This window comes from Crinia signifera, chromosome 8, assembly GCF_055691185.1.
Source record: "Crinia signifera chromosome 8, ASM5569118v1, whole genome shotgun sequence".
Classification (NCBI taxonomy): Eukaryota; Metazoa; Chordata; class Amphibia; order Anura; family Myobatrachidae; genus Crinia; species Crinia signifera.
The window spans coordinates 45,132,727-45,153,751 of record NC_139224.1 but is presented as its reverse complement, the minus strand read 5'-3'; the positions used below and the strand labels follow the sequence as shown (position 1 = coordinate 45,153,751).

Here is a 21,025-nt window from a genome sequence, read left to right as displayed (position 1 = left end):
GAAGCGCTGTGTGCAGCCTTCCAGCACCAGCCCCCCGGCGCCGAGCGGCTGCGCGGCTAACATATGGGGCCCCAAAAGTTCTAGTTACGCCTCTGCCAGCTACCATTCACTTCAACGGCATAAGCGGAGTGTACAATTACAGGCGCATCACAAAGAGGATGTTAGAGAACATACACACGGGTGACTTTATCCCCGTACCAAACGGTGTAGGTTAGCACAGATCGATCAGCACTCATCGCTGACACACATGCCATGCACCAGCGATGTGTGCTGTGCGATCTGTGCGGACCAGTGTTCTCTGCGATCTAACAAGAATTATACTGTATGCAGTCTGGCGATAGGTACGTGCGGGACCGCGCATTGCCGATTATCGGGGGAATACACACTGAGCAATCTGTGCTTGATTTCTAAGCCATCTAGTCAGATCGCTTACAAGTAGCCCTGGAATCGTGTGTTTTCCCCATTACATTCACAATCTCCCTGAAATGCTATCTTAAAGGTAGGCACGTATGGCACGAACTGCGTGTATAGAGCACTCAGCGTTTGCCCTAATTTTATACTTCAAATGTTAAAGTTGGTTAGTTTGTAACCTTATTATACCGGCAATCATATACACATACCTCTCATCTGTCCCGATTACAGCGCGACAGTCCTGCTAATTGGAGACTTTCCCGCTGTCCCACCCACCGCAGCAGTATCTCGTGGACAGGGAGGGAGAGTTGGGGGGAGCCGGTTATCACCGCTGCCCTGCACTGAATAGAAGCCATGTGCACTGATCTATTCAGTGCGGCTAGGGAGCTGGGGCACTGGGCATCCCCTCAAATACCCTTTCACACCAAAATCCCAGCTCCAACCTGGTATTTGTAACGCGGTTCCAATCGAGACCCGCAGTGTAAATGGGAGCGGGGGGGGGGCTCTTGGAGATTACATCATCTCCAAGGTAAACTGCTAGGCTGCCCTAGTTAGCGATGGCCATTGACCATCGATAATTCGAAATCATCGATGGTTTGTGGCCAATGTCGAATACTTTTGCCATCGATGGGGGAAAACCAGATGGTTTCCCTCCATCAATGGAACAGCAAAACTATGTTTTTGTTTTTTCAAAGTGCCAGGACGCGAAGCATAGCTCCACCCCTGACACCTGCGAAGCCTCGCCCTCTGTGTTTTGATTGGCCCACAGGCCAATCAATCAAACATAATGGATGCCCATCGATATGTAAAAATATCGATGATCATCCATTGCATAGTTTAGCACTATCGATGGCCAGTTGCAGAATTGCCATCGATGGCAATGGCAACGATGGCCATCCCTAGCCCTAGACTCCTTGCACTGCTGCCCCCCCCCCCATCCGTGAGGCAAATGGATGCCGCATACAGGCATCCTTTCATCTCCCCCTGCTTGGCTGTTGTCGGCACAGTACAGCAGACAGCAGCGGAGGCTGTGTGCACTCCCCGCCCAAACCTCCATACTGACAGCAGGACGCTGCGGTCCGGATGTTGGGCTCCCCTATTGCTGTAAACAGGAGCCAGATCTGATGACCAGATCAGGTCACGAGCAGGGTAGGATTCGTGGGGAAATGGACCCATGTTTATTTTCCAGCCACCCCTTTTACACCAATGCTGACCCGGGTCCACAAGGCAAAAATCTGGGTACCCCTTTTAGACCAAAACGCCGGGTCGCACCCGGCTTTTTGGACCCTGGTTGAAGCGTTTAGGGGCATTTACACCGGACGGGCTTAAACGACCGCACCCCCCTCCCGCCCCTTCCCAGCGCTTGAAGATGACAGCACAATGTCATCTTCAAGCGCCAATCGACGCCGCCGTACCCGGAACGCTGCTGGGGGCAGCCCAGCACTAAGGTAAGCTGCTAGGCTGCCCCCAGTCCCCGCGCGCACCCCCCGCCATTGGACAGGAGGTGAATGGATGCCGCACACAGGCATCCGTTCACCTCCCTCCCCCGCCGCTGCTGCTGTCTGCAGAGTATAGCAGACAGCAGCGCCGGCTGTCAGTGTCAGACTGACAATCCGCCCAACCTGCGGACGCTGCGGTCCGCAGAGTGGACGTTCCCCATTCATGTAAATGGGAGCCGGGTCATCCGACCCGGCGTTCCCATTTACACCGCCCTCTACCCAGGTCCTAGCCGTGTTCTACCCAGGTCAGGACCTGGGTTGAAGTCCCGTGTAAAGGGACACGGCGTTAGGGATTTACACCGCCGAAGATCCGGGTCTGACCCGCCGCTGACCCAGATTTTTCGGCGGTGTAAAAGGGGTATATAAGGGGTCAAAATGACGGAGAAGGTGGTTGTAGCGCTAGGCCACGCCTCCTCCGCAGGATACCACACATAGGGGCAGATGTATTAAGCTTTAACAAGAGATAAATGCAAAGGTGATAAGGAGAGATAAACGTCCAGCCAATCACCTGATAACTGTCATGTTACAGCCTGTGTTTGAAAAAAAGTCAGTAAAGAGCTGATTGGCTGGACATTTATCTCTCCTTATCACCCTTGCATTTATCTCTTGTTAAGGCTTAATACATCTGCCCCACTCATCGCTCCCTTGGCTTTTCCCTCTATTCGGACAGTTGAATAAAGAAGAAAGTTGGGAGGTATACATACATATTGCAGCATTATCATACTGCACAATTAAATATATTGTGACCTTTTTTAAATGTATTACATATGCAGAGTTTCTGCGGCAGGGAGCTTCCCACCTGTCACAGCTGCTGTCACTACATAGGAACACAACCTGGCATGGCAGGAGTTAATAGGGGAGGACACTGTAGCTGTAAGCCATCCTTCTAGCTGCTGGGACACAGGCAGAGAGTACAAAGAGGGAGGGGTCACAGAGCTGAGTGATAGGTTTTGCATCCAATCCCTGTGTCCTTCCTAGCTACACGTATCAGCCCCCTGGTGTGGCCTGCAGCAGCTGTGTGTGTGTGTGTATGTGATATACAGTAGTCACAGACTTTGATCACACAACACACTGAGTTTAAAGTCTGATATCTGACAATGGCCTGGTGGAGGGTCAGCTCTGCAGGACACGATGTTAACCCTGACCTAGCCAGTGAGAGAGCCTCCCCCTCCTTCCATGTGGAAACCCTCACCAACATTTTGGATGGAGGAGTGGAAGAAACTCGCCTTAGAAGATCAGTGGGTAAGTTCTTGTGGCACATACAGTACAATGTCAGGATGAGACACATGCATTATATATGCTGTCATATATGATCCTACCCTCCATGCTTGTGTGTTGTTATTCTTAGAGTACATATCTGTCGCTGGGTATACACTGGAGTGACGGGGATTCGTTGTGAGATTGGATCGAATCCCCGTCAGACCAGATTGTGCTTCATACTGGAGCAATGTTAATCAAGGACAGAACAATCACTGTTCCGCCATTTATTACCATTCTTGGTGTCGCTAGTGATATCATCAGCTTTGAAATGTGCAGCAAATCAAACCTGGCGTTGTCATAGGCAACCGCAGGAGCGCGCATATCACAGCGATATAAGCGATAACATGGCACTCCGATACGCCCGGGGTGAAGGGCATCTGCAGAGTATATGTCCCCAAAATCCACCTGATTACAATGTAATCATAATTATTAACCCCATCACAAAAATAAACCTTCCTCCAAACCAGTGGTTCCCAAACTAGTACCCCAACAGTGCATGTTTTCCAGCTCTCCTCACAGATACACAAGTGAAATAATTAACTTCATCTGTGGATATTTTAAAATGTGCCAATGAGTAATGAACACACCTGCTCCCCTGCCGTGTCACATGGGAAATGTGAACTGTTGGGGGAACTGAGTTTGGGAATAACGGCTGTAAACATCCTCTTTATTTACTAAAAAATATATCAACCATATATACGTATTTGTAAAACTGGATACATTATTCTATGGTATCTCCCCCCCCAGTGAGTGTCGTCAACAAGGACCCCGTCTTCAGCCGGGAATACTTATACTTCAAGTCCCGATCAGAGCGATATGAAGGCGCAGTCCGGAACACGTTCCATTTGAAGAACAAAATCAAGTCACTTGGATGGGATGAAGATGGACCAGAGCTGGAATATGTTTACAGGTTATCTTGTCAGCTTATAAAGGGTGATAGGGTAATGATTGTACATGTTGTGCAGCGGCAGGCTTCCGCGTTATATACAGGTCTTTGCAGGTCATGTTCATGTTGTGTGAATGCAGTTTTATAATCCTCGTCCTTACTCCCGGTTTTCTGTCTGTAGATGGCTCTAATTCATTGGTTTCTATATAATATAGAAAACTTTTATTGCGGAATAAGTTAAAATTTCTCATGTATTCTATTATTTAGCATTTGATTTATATCCGCGGGGAGATTTCTGTAAATGTTTGTTGTCCGCGCATATAACAAAGCTGTATGTGGAGATCACAGCAGGATTAAGTATTCCGCAGGGCATTTCCAATAATATTTGCATCCGATTGCACAAATCTGTCCCACCAATGTTAAGCTGCGCACACACTATTCAATTCTTCTTACCAATATTATATATATACGATAACAATATCGTTAAATGATATTATCATAAATATCGTCTAGTGTGTACCCAGTGTATCGGCAATGACTGCATGTCCGGGTGATGATGTCACTGTACAATATCGTTAACAATATCGTTCAGTGTTTTAGCGCTAGATTGTTTGTCCCACGGCACCGCCGATCTCGTTAACCATAACATAGCATATTGTATAGTGTGTACCCAGCTTCAGTAATGAATGGTTCCTTCCATCCAGTGCTATTTTTCAGCGGGAACTGAGGGTGAGATTTATTAGGAAGAGAGATTCAGAAAGTGAGAGATTTGGGAAGAAATCTCCTGGTTTTTTTCAAGCGGCAATCATTTACACTTCAAAATCAAACTGGTTTTGCAGTGTAAATGATTGCCGCTTTAAAAAAACTGGAGATTTCTTCCCAAATCTCTCACTTTCTGAATCTCTCATCCTATTAAATCTCACCCTGAGTTCCTGAACCTCTAATTAAATATGACATCATCAGGAACTGGGTTCCCGAACCTGTTCTGGGCCAAAATGTACTTTCCATAAGACAACTAGACGAATTGTCTCTAATTTAAGTTTGGTCTCATTCTGAAGTAGGTAGCTTATTTTCTGCTAACCCTGTACATATATTACATGACACCTTATATTTCATTCCCTTATTCACAATGGGGTCTATTCTTGAAGTAGTGAAAAGAGCGGAGAAGTGAGCCAGTGTTTTACCCTAGGCCACCAGGTCAAGTTAAATTGAGTGGGCTTGCCAAAAATGTTGTGCGCAAGCCCCCCTCCTCCGCCCAGGTACGGATGGCCGCACGGCAGCATATGTAGTGCAGGGAAATGACAATGTAAAGCGGCGCTCCTTTCTTGGCTCTGCTACACTACTGCCACCTGTGCGGCCCCTGTCACATAGGCAGCCGTACCGTGAGCGCTAAGCACACTTCAAAGCTGTTACCTCAGCAGTGTCCCATGTCAGACCGGCAGTCCCTGGGAGGACCCGCGATGGGGAAAGTAATGTAGTCCGGTGGTAAGGCAGCGGTACAGCATAGATCAGACCTGACTCTTCACTGCCTGGGGTAAGTGCATCCTAGACCACCAGGTCAAGTTAAATTGAGGGGGCCGGCCAAAAATGTTGTGCCTGACCCCTAAATCCGGCCCTGCTGTGAGGGTCTGTGTGGTGCTAGTGAAATCACTGTGTATTAGGACACATCTGTATGTCACCTGTACCATTACCAGCAAATGAATATAGAATAAACAGGCTTTCTTATATATTAATATCAAAAAGTTGTATAAGTTGCGGTTTAAATATAAGAAGACCTTAAGGGCATTAATTACCGCATTAATATATAACAATTATATTTAATTTAATAAAATGGTGATCAGATTTATTTTCCTCACAATTATTATAAGGTGTGTTTATCCATTTTTAATGAGAATTTGCCAATGATCGGATTAGTGAGGAATGGCCATTGTTCATCATTTTATTTCAAGTTATTTAATAACTTCTGACAATGTCATCACCTGTTTAATTATAGTTGATAAATGTACTCTTAAGTACAGGTCCATTACTTGCTTTCTCTTCCCCATAATCCCTTTATCTCATACATACATACATACATACATACATACATACATACATACATAGCTTAACTGTCACTCTAAAACCTGTGGTAATGAAGCTAGTGCATGTACAGAGGTGACACACTGCTAAAAAAGTTTGTGTGAAGCCTGGACTGATAAGTGTGCATAAAATGGTCTAGAACAATAATTCTCCTGTGTTGGACACAATTAAGAATAGATTCTACTTTAAGTGTCCCTTTAAAGGAGAAAGTAGCCAGAGAGTTGGGATTTGGACATTAATCGTATCACACCCTAACAAGTAAAAGACCATTCCAGTGGCAGAACTTGGGAGCATTGGGCTCAGTTGCAAAAAGAAGAATATTTGGGCTCCCCTCCTCCATAAGTTAATAATATTCCATACGGCAATGGGTGACAGGAGAAGGCAGAGAGTGACGGGGAAAGGCAGAGGATGGTGAGGAGAGGTAGAGGTTGACGGGCAGAGGCTGTGGGTGATGGGAAAAACTATGGGTAATGGGTAGATGCTGTGGGTGACTGGGAGAGGCATAAGGTTACAGGGAGTGGGTGATAAATATACGGGGGTGGTTCAAAAAGTAATGTAAAAACATCTTTCACATACTGTATGTTGTGTTCTCTATTTAATTCTAAATTCCCACCAGGCCAGAGCAGGTAGATGACTGTTTCTCCTCACAGCCATTAGACTGTACCTCATATCTGTCCTAATGCCCCAGCACCTGTTTTATGATGACATAGTTAAACATTGAGCAGCGTAGTGCTATCAGATCTCTGCTTCTAAAGGGCATATCATCCCCACATTATCGGGGTGTACAGTGATAACTTCATGTCACAGATGCAGGTTTGGGTTTGGGGCACTGTCTGTGGTGGATGTGCTTGGCCAGGTCAGATCACTGCTTATCTTGAACACCTGTTGTGCCGTTGTCAAAGGCAGCACACCAAACTTGTTTCCATGTCATGATGTTTTCACCGACAAGGTGCCTCAATGTATGACCATGTACCCACCAGCCCCACCATTATACAGCTGTTGTCACTAGTAATGGTACTTACAACTACCAGTGCCGGAACAGCTCCGTGTGCTGTCTCTGTTTCCTTTGTGCATTACATTGCAACTAGGGGATAATGCCCCCAGCACCGAAATTCTGCTGTTTTAAAGACTCTCTGAGGAGCTGTACAATGGCTGCAGAATGCTTAAGAGCACCTGGGAGTGTTGTGTTTGACCTTAATTCCAATGTCCTTGTACTGTAACTAACAGTATGGCTTCCCTGCTGGACCGATTAGCTGCTTCCAAAACCCAGTGTCAGCGGGGTGTACCCAGCCACCTCACCCCGGGGTCTGAAATGACATGCTTCTCATCCCTTATAGAAGCTGATGTAGATATATATTGGGTCTGAGCACTTTAAAATATGTGATATATAATAATTATTATTATTATTTTTGTAAATATATTTATTGGATTTTTTGCAAAAATAGAATATGTTACACATATGTATGCTGCTCAAAACATAACAGCAGTAGTGCTGATCAACAGCTAACAATTCCAAGATCCAAACCAGCCAAAGGTGGCGGTCTGGCGGATATATACTATATCAGTAAAGCAAGGAGAAAAACACGTGTCCATGATTTAACAAGTATCAAGTGTCCTTTAAAGAGATAGGTGCCAAAGTCCAGAAGTCTTTATAATCTGTGACCTAGACATAATATCACATAATTGCTAAAGCTATCAAAACAGAGATAAAACAAGATAGACAATATACATATACTGCTTTCACAGCGCAAAATGCAGGTTCGCACCGGGACAACGGTTCAGTCCCGGCACAAACCTGCATTTTCGGATGTTCACATCCCCACAGCGAACCGGCATTATTGCTAGTTCGCTGACATCATCCAGGGTAGTCATTGGGGGCAGTGGCGTAACTATAAATTTTGCTCCCCCCAGCCAAAAAAGTTTGTGGCGCCCCCCCCCCATGCCCCTTAAACATTACGTCACACATCATAATGCCCCATATGCCACATGCCGTCATTAAACTTATACTCCACAAATCTAATCTAAATGCACCTTACACTACGGAATTTCATGCCGCCCGAGTTCAGTGCAGTGTGAGATGTCCGCTGAATTCTGATGTTTTTTAAAGGGGAATTAACTTACTAGGCATGGTTTGGCATGGTTTTGCCTTGTAAGTTAATTCCCCTTTAAAAAAACGTCAGAATTCAGCGGACATCTCGCACTACACTGAACTCGGGCGAGATGTCCGCGGTCGAAGAAGTCGCACTGCCGCCAGAAAAAGGGTGTGACCTCACTGAGAGGGGGAAAGGCTTATTGGGAATAATGCTCCCACAAGCCATGCCTCCCGTTTTCATCACTATGGAGGCATGCTAAGCGCTCTGTGAGCTTCTGGCATGCCCCCAGCCCCTCAGACAGATGCTAACGCATGGACACGCAGACGGCGACAAACAGACAGATACTGACAAATGGACAGATCCTAAAACACGGGCGCTGACAAGTTGATACATGGACGCCGACACAGACACATATGTTGACACATGGACACTGAAAGACGCCTACACACAGGGATACGCTGACACACGGACTGCACATAGAGACACTAATGCTGACAGATGCTGACATCTAGAGACATAACACAGACACCCAGACACTGACACAAATATGCTGACATGTGATGACACAGACACTGACTGTTTTGCATCCCACTGTAGAAAACCAGGGTTTGAAAGGGTTAACCTTATTGTTGTGTTCAGCTACTGTGCTGAAGCCTGTAGAAGGGGAGGGCTCTGTAACCGGAGTGCAGAGTGCAGGGGAAGAGAAGGCAGCCGCTGGAGCAGGACAGTCAAGAACAGAAAGCAGGGAGAGGGACGATTCCTTAGCTGCCCAGCCTGCGCGGACGGAGGTTGTGTGTACTGTGTACACAGACGAACTTCCTGCCTGTAATGCTGCTGCTGCTGGGAGGAAGGGGGGGAGAGAGACAGAGTGAGACAGGACGGACCTCACCTCAGCTCTGCAGGTTAGAGTGAGAGGCTTCCGGCGCCCACGCAGCCCCTGCTCCTCCAAGCAGTGGCGGGGGCTGCCTTACACAAGCTACGCCACTGATTGGGGGTCATCAGAGTCGGCGTGTCATTGGGGGTGGGGGAGGAGGCAGCGCTTAGAGCTGGCGCTGCCTCCTCCATAGTATGAACGGGAAACAGGTCGTTCACCCCGCCAAGCGACACGGCAACGAGCCGGGAAGAACCTTTTTACCTGTTCGCATTGCCATGTTGCTAACCGTTTACGGGACATGGTAACCCCTTTCACATTGCACTAATTACCAGGCCAAACCGGCTTGTACCCGGTAATTAGTTGAGATGTTAAAGGGGTAGACCTGAACTTATAAACACAGACATAAATGGGTAAAATAAGGGGGTATTTAAGTAGGGGATGGAATATTGTGGGGATTATAAAAATAGTAACACATCATCTGCGGATAAAGGCCCTTATTCAGATCTTATCGCAGTACAAATCTGTTCTCAAAATGGGCAAAACCATGTGCACTGCAGGTGGGGCAGATGTAACATGTATAGAGAGAGTTAGATTTGTGAGAGTTATTTTGTTTCTGTGCAGGGAAAATACTGGCTGCATTATTTTTACACTGCAATTTAGATTTCAGTTTCAACACACCCCACCCAAATGTAACTCTCTGCACATGTTACATCTGCCCCACCTGCAGTGCACATGGTTTTGCATATTTTGCAAACAAATTTGTACTGCGATAAGATCTGAATAAGGACCAAAGACAGCCAGAGATCAATGTAAATCTAAAGTGCCTTGATATAAAGGTAATTCATGCAACGTTACTTAGAAAGGCTCAAGGCCCAGCAGAGAGTGGATGGTTAAATTAAAAAGTGTGTGAAATAGTTACAAAATTGGGTACTTGTGTATTATAGCGGCGCCCATCGCATCGTATACCATAAGGCATACGATGGTATGCGATGCGATATCGCGCAATAACATACAATTTTTAAATTGTATGACATTGTATATGGCATACAATGCGATGGGATGCGATTATAAATTGTATAAGCACCCTAATGGGTGCTTACAATGTTGAATGCACCCTAATGGGTGCTTACAATGTTAAATGCACCCCCATGCCACCCCCACTATAAATGTGAACCATAAGCGTGGCGAGCGCAGCGAGCCCGCGGGGGGGGGGGGGGGGGGGCGCCGGTACGCGTCCTACGACCTTTTCATACCCCCACTATCCACATCGGCATGGAGTTGATTTTATAAAGTGTGGTGAGCGCAGCGAGCCACCGAGTCTGAAGCGTGGCGAGTGCACGCGCATAACTTCACAGGTATACGCGTCCGCTCGCCACACTATATAAAATCAACTCCACGCGGACATGGATAGTGGGGGTATGAAAAGGTCGTAGGACGCGTACCGTCGCCGCTCGCCATGCTTCGGGTTCACGTTTATAGTGGGGGGTGGCGTGGGGGTGCATTTTACATTGTAAGCACCCATGCTTAAAATCACCCATTAGGGTGCTTGTACAATTTTTAATCGAATACTGGTGTAAAATCGCGTTGCATCGCATGCCATCGGTTGTATGGCATGCGATGCGATGTGATAAAAACATTGTACGACCAACATCGGGGGGCGCCGCTATAATACACAAGTACCCAAAATTGAACTAAGAAACAGAATATAATATTGTGTCATGCATTGGCAGCCACAGCACCACGTCAAAGGCCTTTTCAGCATTCATTGATAATAGGACTCTATCTTAATTCTTTGAGTGCCAATGTTGTGATCCTCAAAATATCAGTGCACAGTGTGTTCCGTTACGTGAACATTGGCCCTTGTGTACAAACATGAATTAGGGGCCTGATTCTGGTTCACTCGCAAAAGCAAACTCATTCTTTAATGGACAAAACCATATGCACTGCAGGTGGGTCTGGTGTATCGTGTGCAGAGAGAGATAAGGTGCGTACACACGGGTGCAATTTCAGCACATATCGCTGGGAATTTGGTCGCTGAGCGACCATATTGCCAGTGATTTGTGTGCTGTCGGCGATGAATCGCCGGGTGCGCGCTCCCGTGTGCAGCCCCTGATGGTCGCTGGTCGCAGGAGCTTGCTCCTGCGATCAGCTATTTCCCTGCCTCTTCCCCCGGCAGAGTCTCCTGATTAATCAGGGACCATCTCTGGTCGCTGATGAACAGGAGAGACACTCAGCAATATATTGCTCAGCAATATATTGCTAGCAATATATTGCTGAGCAATATATCTCCCCCGTGTGTACGGGGCATTAGAGTTGAGTGAGTTATTTTGTTTCTGTGCAGGGTAAGTACTGGATGCCTTATTTTTACACTGCAACATAGATATCAGTTTGAAGTACAAATCCCACCCAAATGTAACTCTCTCTGCACATGTTACATCTGTCCTACAGTAGGTCCTTTGTCACCTAAGATAGGACATAACTGCAGCTTGCCTTTGTCATATATGTAACTGTGGATTTGCTCTAGTGTTACTGTCTATCATATTTTTTGCTCTAAATTGGGTCTTTTCTAATGGGAAACAAATGTGTCAGTGTTTATTGTGGGGTTTTATGTCTAACACAGGGATGGGGAACCTCCAGCTGTTGGTGAACTACACATCCCAGTATGCCCTGCAACAGTTTAAGCATGGCCAAATAGCAAAAATGTAGCAGGGCATGCTGGGATGTGTAGTTCAACAACGGCTGGAAGGTTCCCCATCCCTAGTCCCAATTATCCTGCTGCCTATTTAATTAAATTGGGATGTTGTCATTTCAGGGCGCTAGGAGGAGAGGTTGGCCTTAACATCCACAGAGTCTTCATGAAAACCATCAGCACCCTGGGGACAGATGACCAAATTGCCAAGTGGCTCCCCCTCGCCAATAATTATAAGATTATAGGAACCTACGCTCAAACCGAACTTGGACATGGTACGTTCCCGCAGGGCTTGTGGTGTTTTTCTTTTCTTCTTCTTTTATTGTTTTTGAAACAATTGTTTTTGTGGCTAACTTTTGTCACAGTACATAACAAATATATTACTAGTATGACTAAGCCTCATCAAATATTGGTGTATTCATAGTCTTTATTAATATTTATATAGCTCCAGCATATTCTGTTCTGCTTTACTATTGGTAAATAAAAAAAAAAGACTGCGTTTGAACAGACAGACGTGGAGGTAAGAGGGCCCTGCTCTCAAGATTCATTCTGTGTGCCTAATTCATGTTTTTGGGCAACTGAAATGCCCGCTTTCTTACCAACTGTCCATTATCACCTACAAACGGTCACCTCCTGTCAATCTTTCCCAGGCACTCCTTATTGTGACCGGGATTGCAGCGGCAGTGTGCTATGACAGCACATATGTAACTCTGGCGATAATCACTCACTTGTGTGAACATCGGCCATAGCGTATAAACATGAATTAGGCCCTAGCGGGGTAATTTAAATGTGGTTGGAGTTGTTTGACATGCAGGAAAGTACTGATTATCGGTACTTTGTCCACGTGCACGACTTGTTCTGCACATGGGCAAACTGCTCCTGGGACAGCCGATGCTGATCAGCAGCAGCCTGTCAATGATTGACATCCTGATGCCATTTGGGGGCGGTAACGATGATGGCCTCCAGATGAAGGCGTGTCACCATCTTTGTGGTGGAAAGAAGAGGCCAGGATCTCTGTCAGAAGACGAAGTCTTCCTGTCCTCTGTATAGGATTTACGGCAGTTGGCTTGTGCAACCTCATTGGTCACATGGCCAGCTGATGGTGTCGGGTTGCAGTAGGAGGCGTGTTGCTGCTGCTCCTATCTAAGCAGGGATAGGGACAGTTTTACTCTGTCGGTAGGAAATGTTTATGTATGTAAGCATTAGTTCTTTCTTATATGATTTATGGTACAAAAAAAAATAACCCTAAAAAATATTCATTTTCCTGGTAAATAGCTGTGGAATACAGTATGTGTGCATTATATAGTCCTTCCCATTAGTCCCTACCATATGCACACATACACATTTATGTGGGGTACAAATGTGATACCTTGAAATGTATAGCATGACCTTCTTGAATCGGAGTTGTATATATTGCTGTATATTGATTGCATTGTTATGAAAATATCAGATATCTGTATATAAAGTTATGGTGAATTTGTTTACAGTGGTGAATAATTCCCAGCAGCCTCGGCAGCTGCATAGAAAGTCTGTAGCATGTCACATGACCTGGGTCAGAAGGAGGGTGAGCAGTTGGACAGGGCAGTTGGTGTGGAGGGATGCAGTTAAAATCCCGGCGGTCGAGATCCCGGCGTTCAGAATCCCGACGCCGGAATCCCGACCACCGAAATCCCGACACTTTCTCCCTCCGTGGGTGTCCACGACACCCCTAGAGGGAGAATAAATTAGCGTGCCGAGCGTAGCGAGGCACCGGGCCCGCTGCGTGGCGAGCGCAGCGAGCCCGCAAGGGGGGGCGATCCACGTCCCCTCCTTGTCGGGATTTCTGCGGTCGGGATTCCGGCGTCGGGATTTTGAACGCCGGGATCCCGACCGCCGGGATTTCATACTGAATCCGGCGTGGAGAGGTCCAGGCAGAAAGAGTGTGGCAGACAGAGGGAGCATGGAGGATGCTTATACTTATTGGGGATATGCGGAGATGGCTCATCAGTTGCAGGGATTCCCTCTCAAGTTATTGCTGTCACCTGTTGGACTGTAAATGATAAAGGAGTGGTGTGGTGAGTCCAGCCCCAAAATACATACTTACCTGTACCAGCCCAGGAAAGAGGTGTTCTTATAATTACCTACACAGCTGTATACATATTAAAGACATTTTTTAAGGACATTTTACCTCATAGTACTAAAGTCAGCTATATTTATGCACAGCCACAGACAGAAAATAGACATTTACCTCAGAAAGGCTGCAGTAAGCTATGGTTATATACAGCTACAGACAGAAAAAATACATTTTACTTTAGAAAGGCTGTAATACGCTCTTCTCTCACCCAAATGTATAAATAGAAAGATGTACTATCCCAGGAAGGTTAAAAGACGCTAACAATCTAATGTAGGGTTTAAGGTGCATGCGATGCGATGCTATGCTAGAAAAAGCTAGTACAAAAAGTATGTGCAGCACATACTTTTTGTACTGTGCGATGAGGTGCCGCGGGAGCGCGCACCCCATCGCATAGCATCGCACCGCCGGCATCGGTGCGTTTGTGGGCTCCATAAGATAGAGACTGCGTTTACCTCAGATGATAACTGTACAACAGGCAGACATTTATGTGCTTCCTCATCAGAAAGAGAGAAGTCATTTTCCCTGACTAATATTATTTCATGGAGAAATAGTGACTGTAATAAGCAATATGGTGTAAAGACTTTATACAGCTGGCTTCATGTTACAGTGACTTACACGCTTAGGCATATGAAGAAAAGTGGAGAGAGGACATATACAGTGTTGTTACAGTGTTGTTACATTGTGAGACAGCCAGCAATTATTACCTGATTCACTCTCACTTGTGGATTACAAATACAGTAAGCCCATTACCAGGATACTCAGTGCGGGACTCCAATCTACAAAACAAAAATAGACGCTTTGGTTATAGGGACTACCTAATACATAGAGAGACTAAGTAATAGTTTACAGCTGCAGCAGGTATATTATTGCACAATAATAAAGTAGTATTTTAGCATAGAATAGTGATAATATTGTCCTTTTGATGTCATGTAAAAATGGTAACAGTATATCTATGTTGAATATCTATCTATAAATTGTCTTATAGTTCTCTGTTTTGTGTCTGTCATAATTGTAACTATCTTTGTTACTTTATTAATGTAATGTTTATTGCATATACCTGTTAATGTTTTAACTTGTAAAATAAAATAACTGATATATAAAAGAAAGAAACATTGCCATGGACATTCTTACAGTTAATACACTTACCTGCTAAAAGAAAGGAAAAGGGAATTCATTAATATACTTTTCGGTGCAACATAAAAAGAGTAATGACAGACCCATTGTCTAATAATTTGGTAAGGGTTAGGCATGCACACTTACCCCAATTGACTTGCAGGGTTGTGAATTCGCGCCCGAGCGAGTCAACCAGAATAAGGGCCAATATGTCTGGCCAGAAGAACCAGAAGGTGAATAATATTTATTGACCATCTGCTTTGGTCCCCCGTAATCAGTAACCAGCCCCGGACCTCTCAGCCAGGACTGGTCTGGGAAAATAAGGGGAAAAAGGCACAAGGTAACCATTATTTTCTTAAAAACAGCAATGGGCTGAACTAGTCTGGGTGGATGTTTCTATAGCAGGTGGACACACAGCGTGTGGTCCTCCTGCATATTGGGACTGATTCAGACCCGTTTGGTTCAAAACCATGCTGCACTGCAGGTGGGGCAGATGTAACAATGGGCCAGATGTACTAACCTTCAAAAGTGATAAAATGAAAAGTGATAACCAACCAACCAACCAATCAGCTCCTGCCTGACATTTTTCAAACCCCGTCTGTGACAGGGCAGGTAGAAGCTGATTGGCTGGCTGTTTATAACGCTCCATTTTATCACTTTTCAAGCTTAGTACATCTGGCCCAATGAGCGTTAGATTTGAGTGAAGATTGCAGTGTACGAATAAAGAAGCCGGTATTTACCCTGCACAGAAACAAAATAAAGCTGTGTACACACGGGCTATAATTGCTGGCAATATGGTCGCTGAGCGACCATATTGCCTGCGATTGGTGTGTGCACCAGCGATAAATCGTCGGGTGCGCGTTTCCGTTTTTAGCCCCCTCATGCTCCTGCGACCAGCTTATTCCCTCTGCGGCTCCCACCTTTCATCAGCGACCATCTCTGGTCACTGATGAAAACGGAACACTGAGCGTTTATATTGCTCATCAATATATCGCCGAGCGATATATCACCCTGTGTGTACGCACCTTAACTCCCCCAAATCTAACTCTCTCTGTACATGTTCCATCTGCCCCATCTGCAGGGCAGCATGGTTTTGCCCATCTGCAAAAATTGCAGCCTTGCTAACTGGTGTGAATCAGCCCGATATGTGGTTTGTTGGGTGTACGAATTATTACAGTATTAAAACATTCTCAGGCTCCTGAAACGTTAGGATTTTCACAACACAAAAGTGTATTATATACTGTAGTACATTGTCTCTTTGCAGGAACATATCTCCGTGGTTTGGAAACTACTGCAACCTTTGACCCTGCCAGCCAGGAGTTTATAATAGACACCCCGCAGATAACCGCAACAAAATGGTGGCCAGGAGACTGTAAGTTCACCCTTTACACACTTCCTTCATACATGGATCTAATTCTACATCACTGGGGACATATGTAACCCTTACTCTCAACCTAATTCTCATTTGCTATAGAAATTAGGTTGAAAATTGGAACATGTATGATTTTTTTTTAGTGTTTAGCGTGTACAGCATGACAGAGTGCACAGTTTCCTATTCTGAGGCACGTGTTATATTTTATACAGTATCTTAGGTACTTGTTTCCTAGAACGGCCACACCGATTTTGATCGGGTCCAAAAAATCGCTTCCATCGCATGTAACCAAATCGCATCGATGCGACCGACGCGATAGACCCGATTTTTACATTGATTCAAATGTGAATAGGGTCCCTGGGACCCTATTTTACATTTGATTCAATGTAAAACCCCACTGATGGCTCAAATGCCCCCATTGTGAACGGCACCCCACGATTGACGCCACCCCTAAGCGTGGCGAGCGTAGCGGTACGCGTCCTCCGACCTTTTCATACCCCTACTATCCACGTCGGCGTGGAGTTGAGAATATAAAGTGTCGCGAGCGCAGCGAGCCACCGAGCCCGAAGCGTGGCGAGCGCAGCGAGCCCCGAGAGGGTACGCGCATAACTTCACAGGTATACGCGTCCCCTCGCGGGGCTCGCTGTTCTCACCACCCTTCGGGCTCGCTGCGCTCGCCACACTTTATATTCTCAACTCCACGCCGACGTGGATAGTAGGGGTATGAAAAGGTCGGAGGACGCGTACCGCCGCCCCTCGCGGGCTCACTACGCTCGCCACGCTTCGGGTTGCCGTTAATCGTGGGGTGCCGTTCACAATGGGGGGGCATTAATTAATAGCCATGACGGGGGCATATACAATGAGAAATGGCCCATATTGGCCCATTTCCCATTGTTTGCTATGTAAAATGTTCTTCATCGCGTCCATCGCATCTTGTGCCATTATAATGGCACAAGACCGACGCGATGAACGCGATTGCAGTGTTAAAAATATTTTAACATTGAACACTATGGCAAAATCGCGTTCATCGCGTCGGTCGCGTCGCGTGCCATGTTAGTGCACGCGACCGACGCGACCGACGCGATGAACGCGATTTTGGCGTTGCCGGCAAAATGGACCTGATTTCAAAGGAAATCGGGTCCATCGTGTTAGTCGTGTACCTTAACTTAAGGTACACAATTACTAGCGATTGTGGCCGTGGTAGGAAACAAGTACCGTATCTTATGTTAGTTCTTGTGTTTGATCTAAATGTTACCTATTTTAAGTGAGAAAACACTCCAAAAGAATAATGTTGTTTAAGGTTCAGCTAAATGAACAACTTGCTCATATATCCATGAGACAGTACGGGCAGTGTAATGGTTAGCATTACTCCCTCACAGCATGGAGGTCATGGTTTCGATCCCCACCATGGCCCTAACTGTGCGGAGTTTGTATATTCTCCCCGTAATTGTGTGGGTTTCCTCCGGGTACTCCGGTTTCCTCCCAAAATCCAAAAATATACTGGTAGGTTATTTGGCTCCTAACAAAAAATGAACCCTAGAATGTCTGTGTGTGTGTGTGTGTGTGTGTCTACATGTGGTGGGGAATATAGATTGTAAGCTCCACTGGGGCAGGGACTAATGTGAATGTTCAAATATTCTCTATACAGCGCTGCGGAATATGTGTGCGCTATATAAATAACTGGTAAAATAAAAATAATTGTCTGTTATCTATACCATGACCATCCCAGCCACCCTGCAGGTCCTTTGCAGCTTTGTCACAACCCATTACAGACAGAAACCTAGAGAGAGTGCAGTGGCGAGTCTGGGAATGACCAGATAACTACCTGCCTTATATATCAGCGTATGATCAGACAGCCCAAAATAGATATAATGATTTTATTTTAATTAATAAAAATGTATATTTTTGACTCTGTGCTGCCCCCTACAGTAGGCCACCAGTGACAATCACTACATGGCAGGCATTCCATGTGACTGTTTGCAAGGGCACATTGTATGGCAACATTCGGAGATCCATTGAGAGAGACATTGCTCTCACTATAAGTGATTGTGAAACTTCCTGATCTTTCCACTAACCGTAAAACATGTACTTATGACATTTATAGGTTATTTCCTAGTAAATGTTCTGTAATCCAGATGCTTACTAGTGTAGATCGTTACTAAACTTGTTGTGGTCCCTTTGGAAATCCCAACAAATCACCTAATCTACTTCCAGTTCAATTCGGCCAAATTGGTCTGTAGCAACCAAATTAGCCATTGATATTTTCAAGGCTTTGACTGCCACTCATCAATTTCTTTACTAGGTCTATCTTGGTGGCTTGCACAAACAAAATAGCGTTTGCCCCCAAGAAAAATACATGTGTTCAGCACCTTATACAAAGTCTATACCCGTAGTTCCGAAACTGTGCGCCGCAGCGCCCTGAGTGGGGAGTTCCAGGACCAATTTAAAATTATTTATGGTCAAAGTAACAGGCAAAATTAGTGCTTTTGGATTCCAATCATGAAATATGTGGATAAACAAGCGAATCCTGTCCCTCATCACATAAACCCAAAGATGAGCTACAGATGTGTCCGCGTACATCTTGCCTCCTGTCCCGTTAAACCGCCCTTCTAGTTGCACCATGCCGTGGTGTGTCTCTAGCATTGGGTGTCTTTTTTTTTGTGACTTCTCCATAAAAATACGAAAACACTGCTCCGTTACTTTTCGCAGATAGCTCAGCAGTCACACACTGAATATAGGCATGCCGCATATTATTTCACTCAGCAGAGGCTGCTTATGTGGTCCATTTGCAAATAACACAAATTTTAGTGGTAAAAGTCGCACAAAAGATGCCCGGTGCTATAGAGACACAGGAAGCTCACACGTTATGTATAATGCCGCTTGTATCGCATGGAGGATAGATGTATGTGAACACATCTGTACGAAGACAATTTACTTAAATTCATATATTTTTCTGAATTTCTCAATAAGTGGTAGAAGTATGAAGCAGTGATAAGGGTGGAGAAGTGATAAAGTGCCTGGTCCTTTATCACCGGCCAAATAGCTTCTAACTGTCCCTTTTTTAACCCAGTCTGTAACTTAACAGTCAGGAGCTGATTGGCTGGTGATAAAGTACCAGGCACTTTATCACTTCTCCTCCCTTATCAGTGCTTCATACATCTACTCCTAAGAAACTTTTGGCCTACGGGAGACACAATTTCTGTTACACTAAGGTGCAGTGGGGCAGATGTATTAAGCCTTAACAAGAGATAAATGCACGGGTCATAAGGAGAGATAAACGTCCAGCCAATCAGCTCCTTACTGACTTTTTTCAAACACAGCCTGTAACATGGCAGTTAGCAGGTGATTGGCTGGACATTTATCTCTCCTTGTCTCCCTTGCATTTATCTCTTGTTAAAGCTTAATACATCTGCCCCAAAGTTTCAAAAAAGGTTGAGAACCACTGTGCTAATCTATTACTATAGATATTAGTACAGAAGACTTAGGGGCCTAGTCACCATCACTAACATTCATCATTAAATGATTGTTCTGTAACAATGGCTGGTAGTCCATTCTTCCCCAAGGACCCAGCTGCCTCTTGCGTATCGGTTCTGCCATATGCTCTAGATTTTGCTGTTGTTTTGGAGAGTTGTACTATCATTGGTTGCGTTCTTTCACCATAGAAACCACCCCTCCTCATTTATCCGGGCTTGGGACCGGCTATGTGAGTCACATAGGCTGGGTTAGTGGCCTCCAGAGAGGTGTTATGGCCTCTGGAGGTTTTGTTGTAATAGATGTTAGTTGGGTGTGACAGCAGCGGCCTTTGGTGATGCCTTGTGGCTGGGCAGTGTGGCAGCAGTCTCTGCAGTTATAATGGCCCACATCGGAAGTAGTAGCCACAACACATGACACAGGCAATGAGCAGGATTAACATTCCTATACAGAGCAAGAGGATTGAGATGGTCATCGTAGTAGCGTCAGCCTCTGGATCACCGAACCGAGTTACTAAGCCACTGTCTAGCACAGTCAGCCTGAATCCAGCCTTCATCTTCTGTTGGAGCCAGCAGTAGTACATTCCTGTGTCACTGAGTTCTAGGGAACGGATGTTCAGATGCTCTCCGTAGTCTGTTGTTACTCTGCCATTGTCAGAAGGCCCAAGTAGGTACTGTGATCGATATAGTCTATGGGTGTCTTTTTCCTCCTCTTTATCCCAAGCTACAATTTGCCCTGGTTTGGCTCCTGGGCACTGAAGGGTGAGGGGTTCGCCTGCTGGAATTTGCACCATTTCAGTTGGCGCCTTCCATGATCTGATTTTCTTTAATTTATTCCAAATTTTCTTTATAAGTTTCCCTGCACGACTATTCATCCATTTGGAGATCTTATCTAGGAATTTGGATGGTGTTTTCCTGCAGGGTGATGTGCAGCGCCTGATCTGGATCTCTGGCTTGTGACTGGCCAGGGACTGATGAGAATGTTGAAATATTCTCTGTACAGCGCTGCGGAATATGTGTGCGCTACATAATTAACTGGTAATAAAATAAAATACTGAAAATGAGAAAGTGATTGTTCCTGATACAGAGCCAATGTTTGACATCCAGTATTATCCAATGATGTTGGATTATTACTGTCCACGTTGTGACTTATGTGATTTGTTTCT

The 21,025-nt window shown here is 45.5% G+C and overlaps 1 protein-coding gene across 1 annotated transcript in view; it reads left to right on the top strand.

Moving 5' to 3' along the window:
* Positions 1-2,921: 2,921 nt before the first annotated feature.
* Positions 2,922-21,025, top strand: part of ACOX2 (acyl-CoA oxidase 2) — a 38,291-nt gene continuing 20,187 nt past the window's right edge. Inside the window, exons 1-4 of the mRNA XM_083156265.1 lie at positions 2,922-3,152; positions 3,918-4,080; positions 11,915-12,066; positions 16,282-16,389. Coding sequence (XP_083012391.1) covers positions 3,008-3,152; positions 3,918-4,080; positions 11,915-12,066; positions 16,282-16,389 — 568 coding nt within the window. The 5' untranslated portion in view covers positions 2,922-3,007. The remainder of the gene's footprint in view (positions 3,153-3,917; positions 4,081-11,914; positions 12,067-16,281; positions 16,390-21,025) is intronic.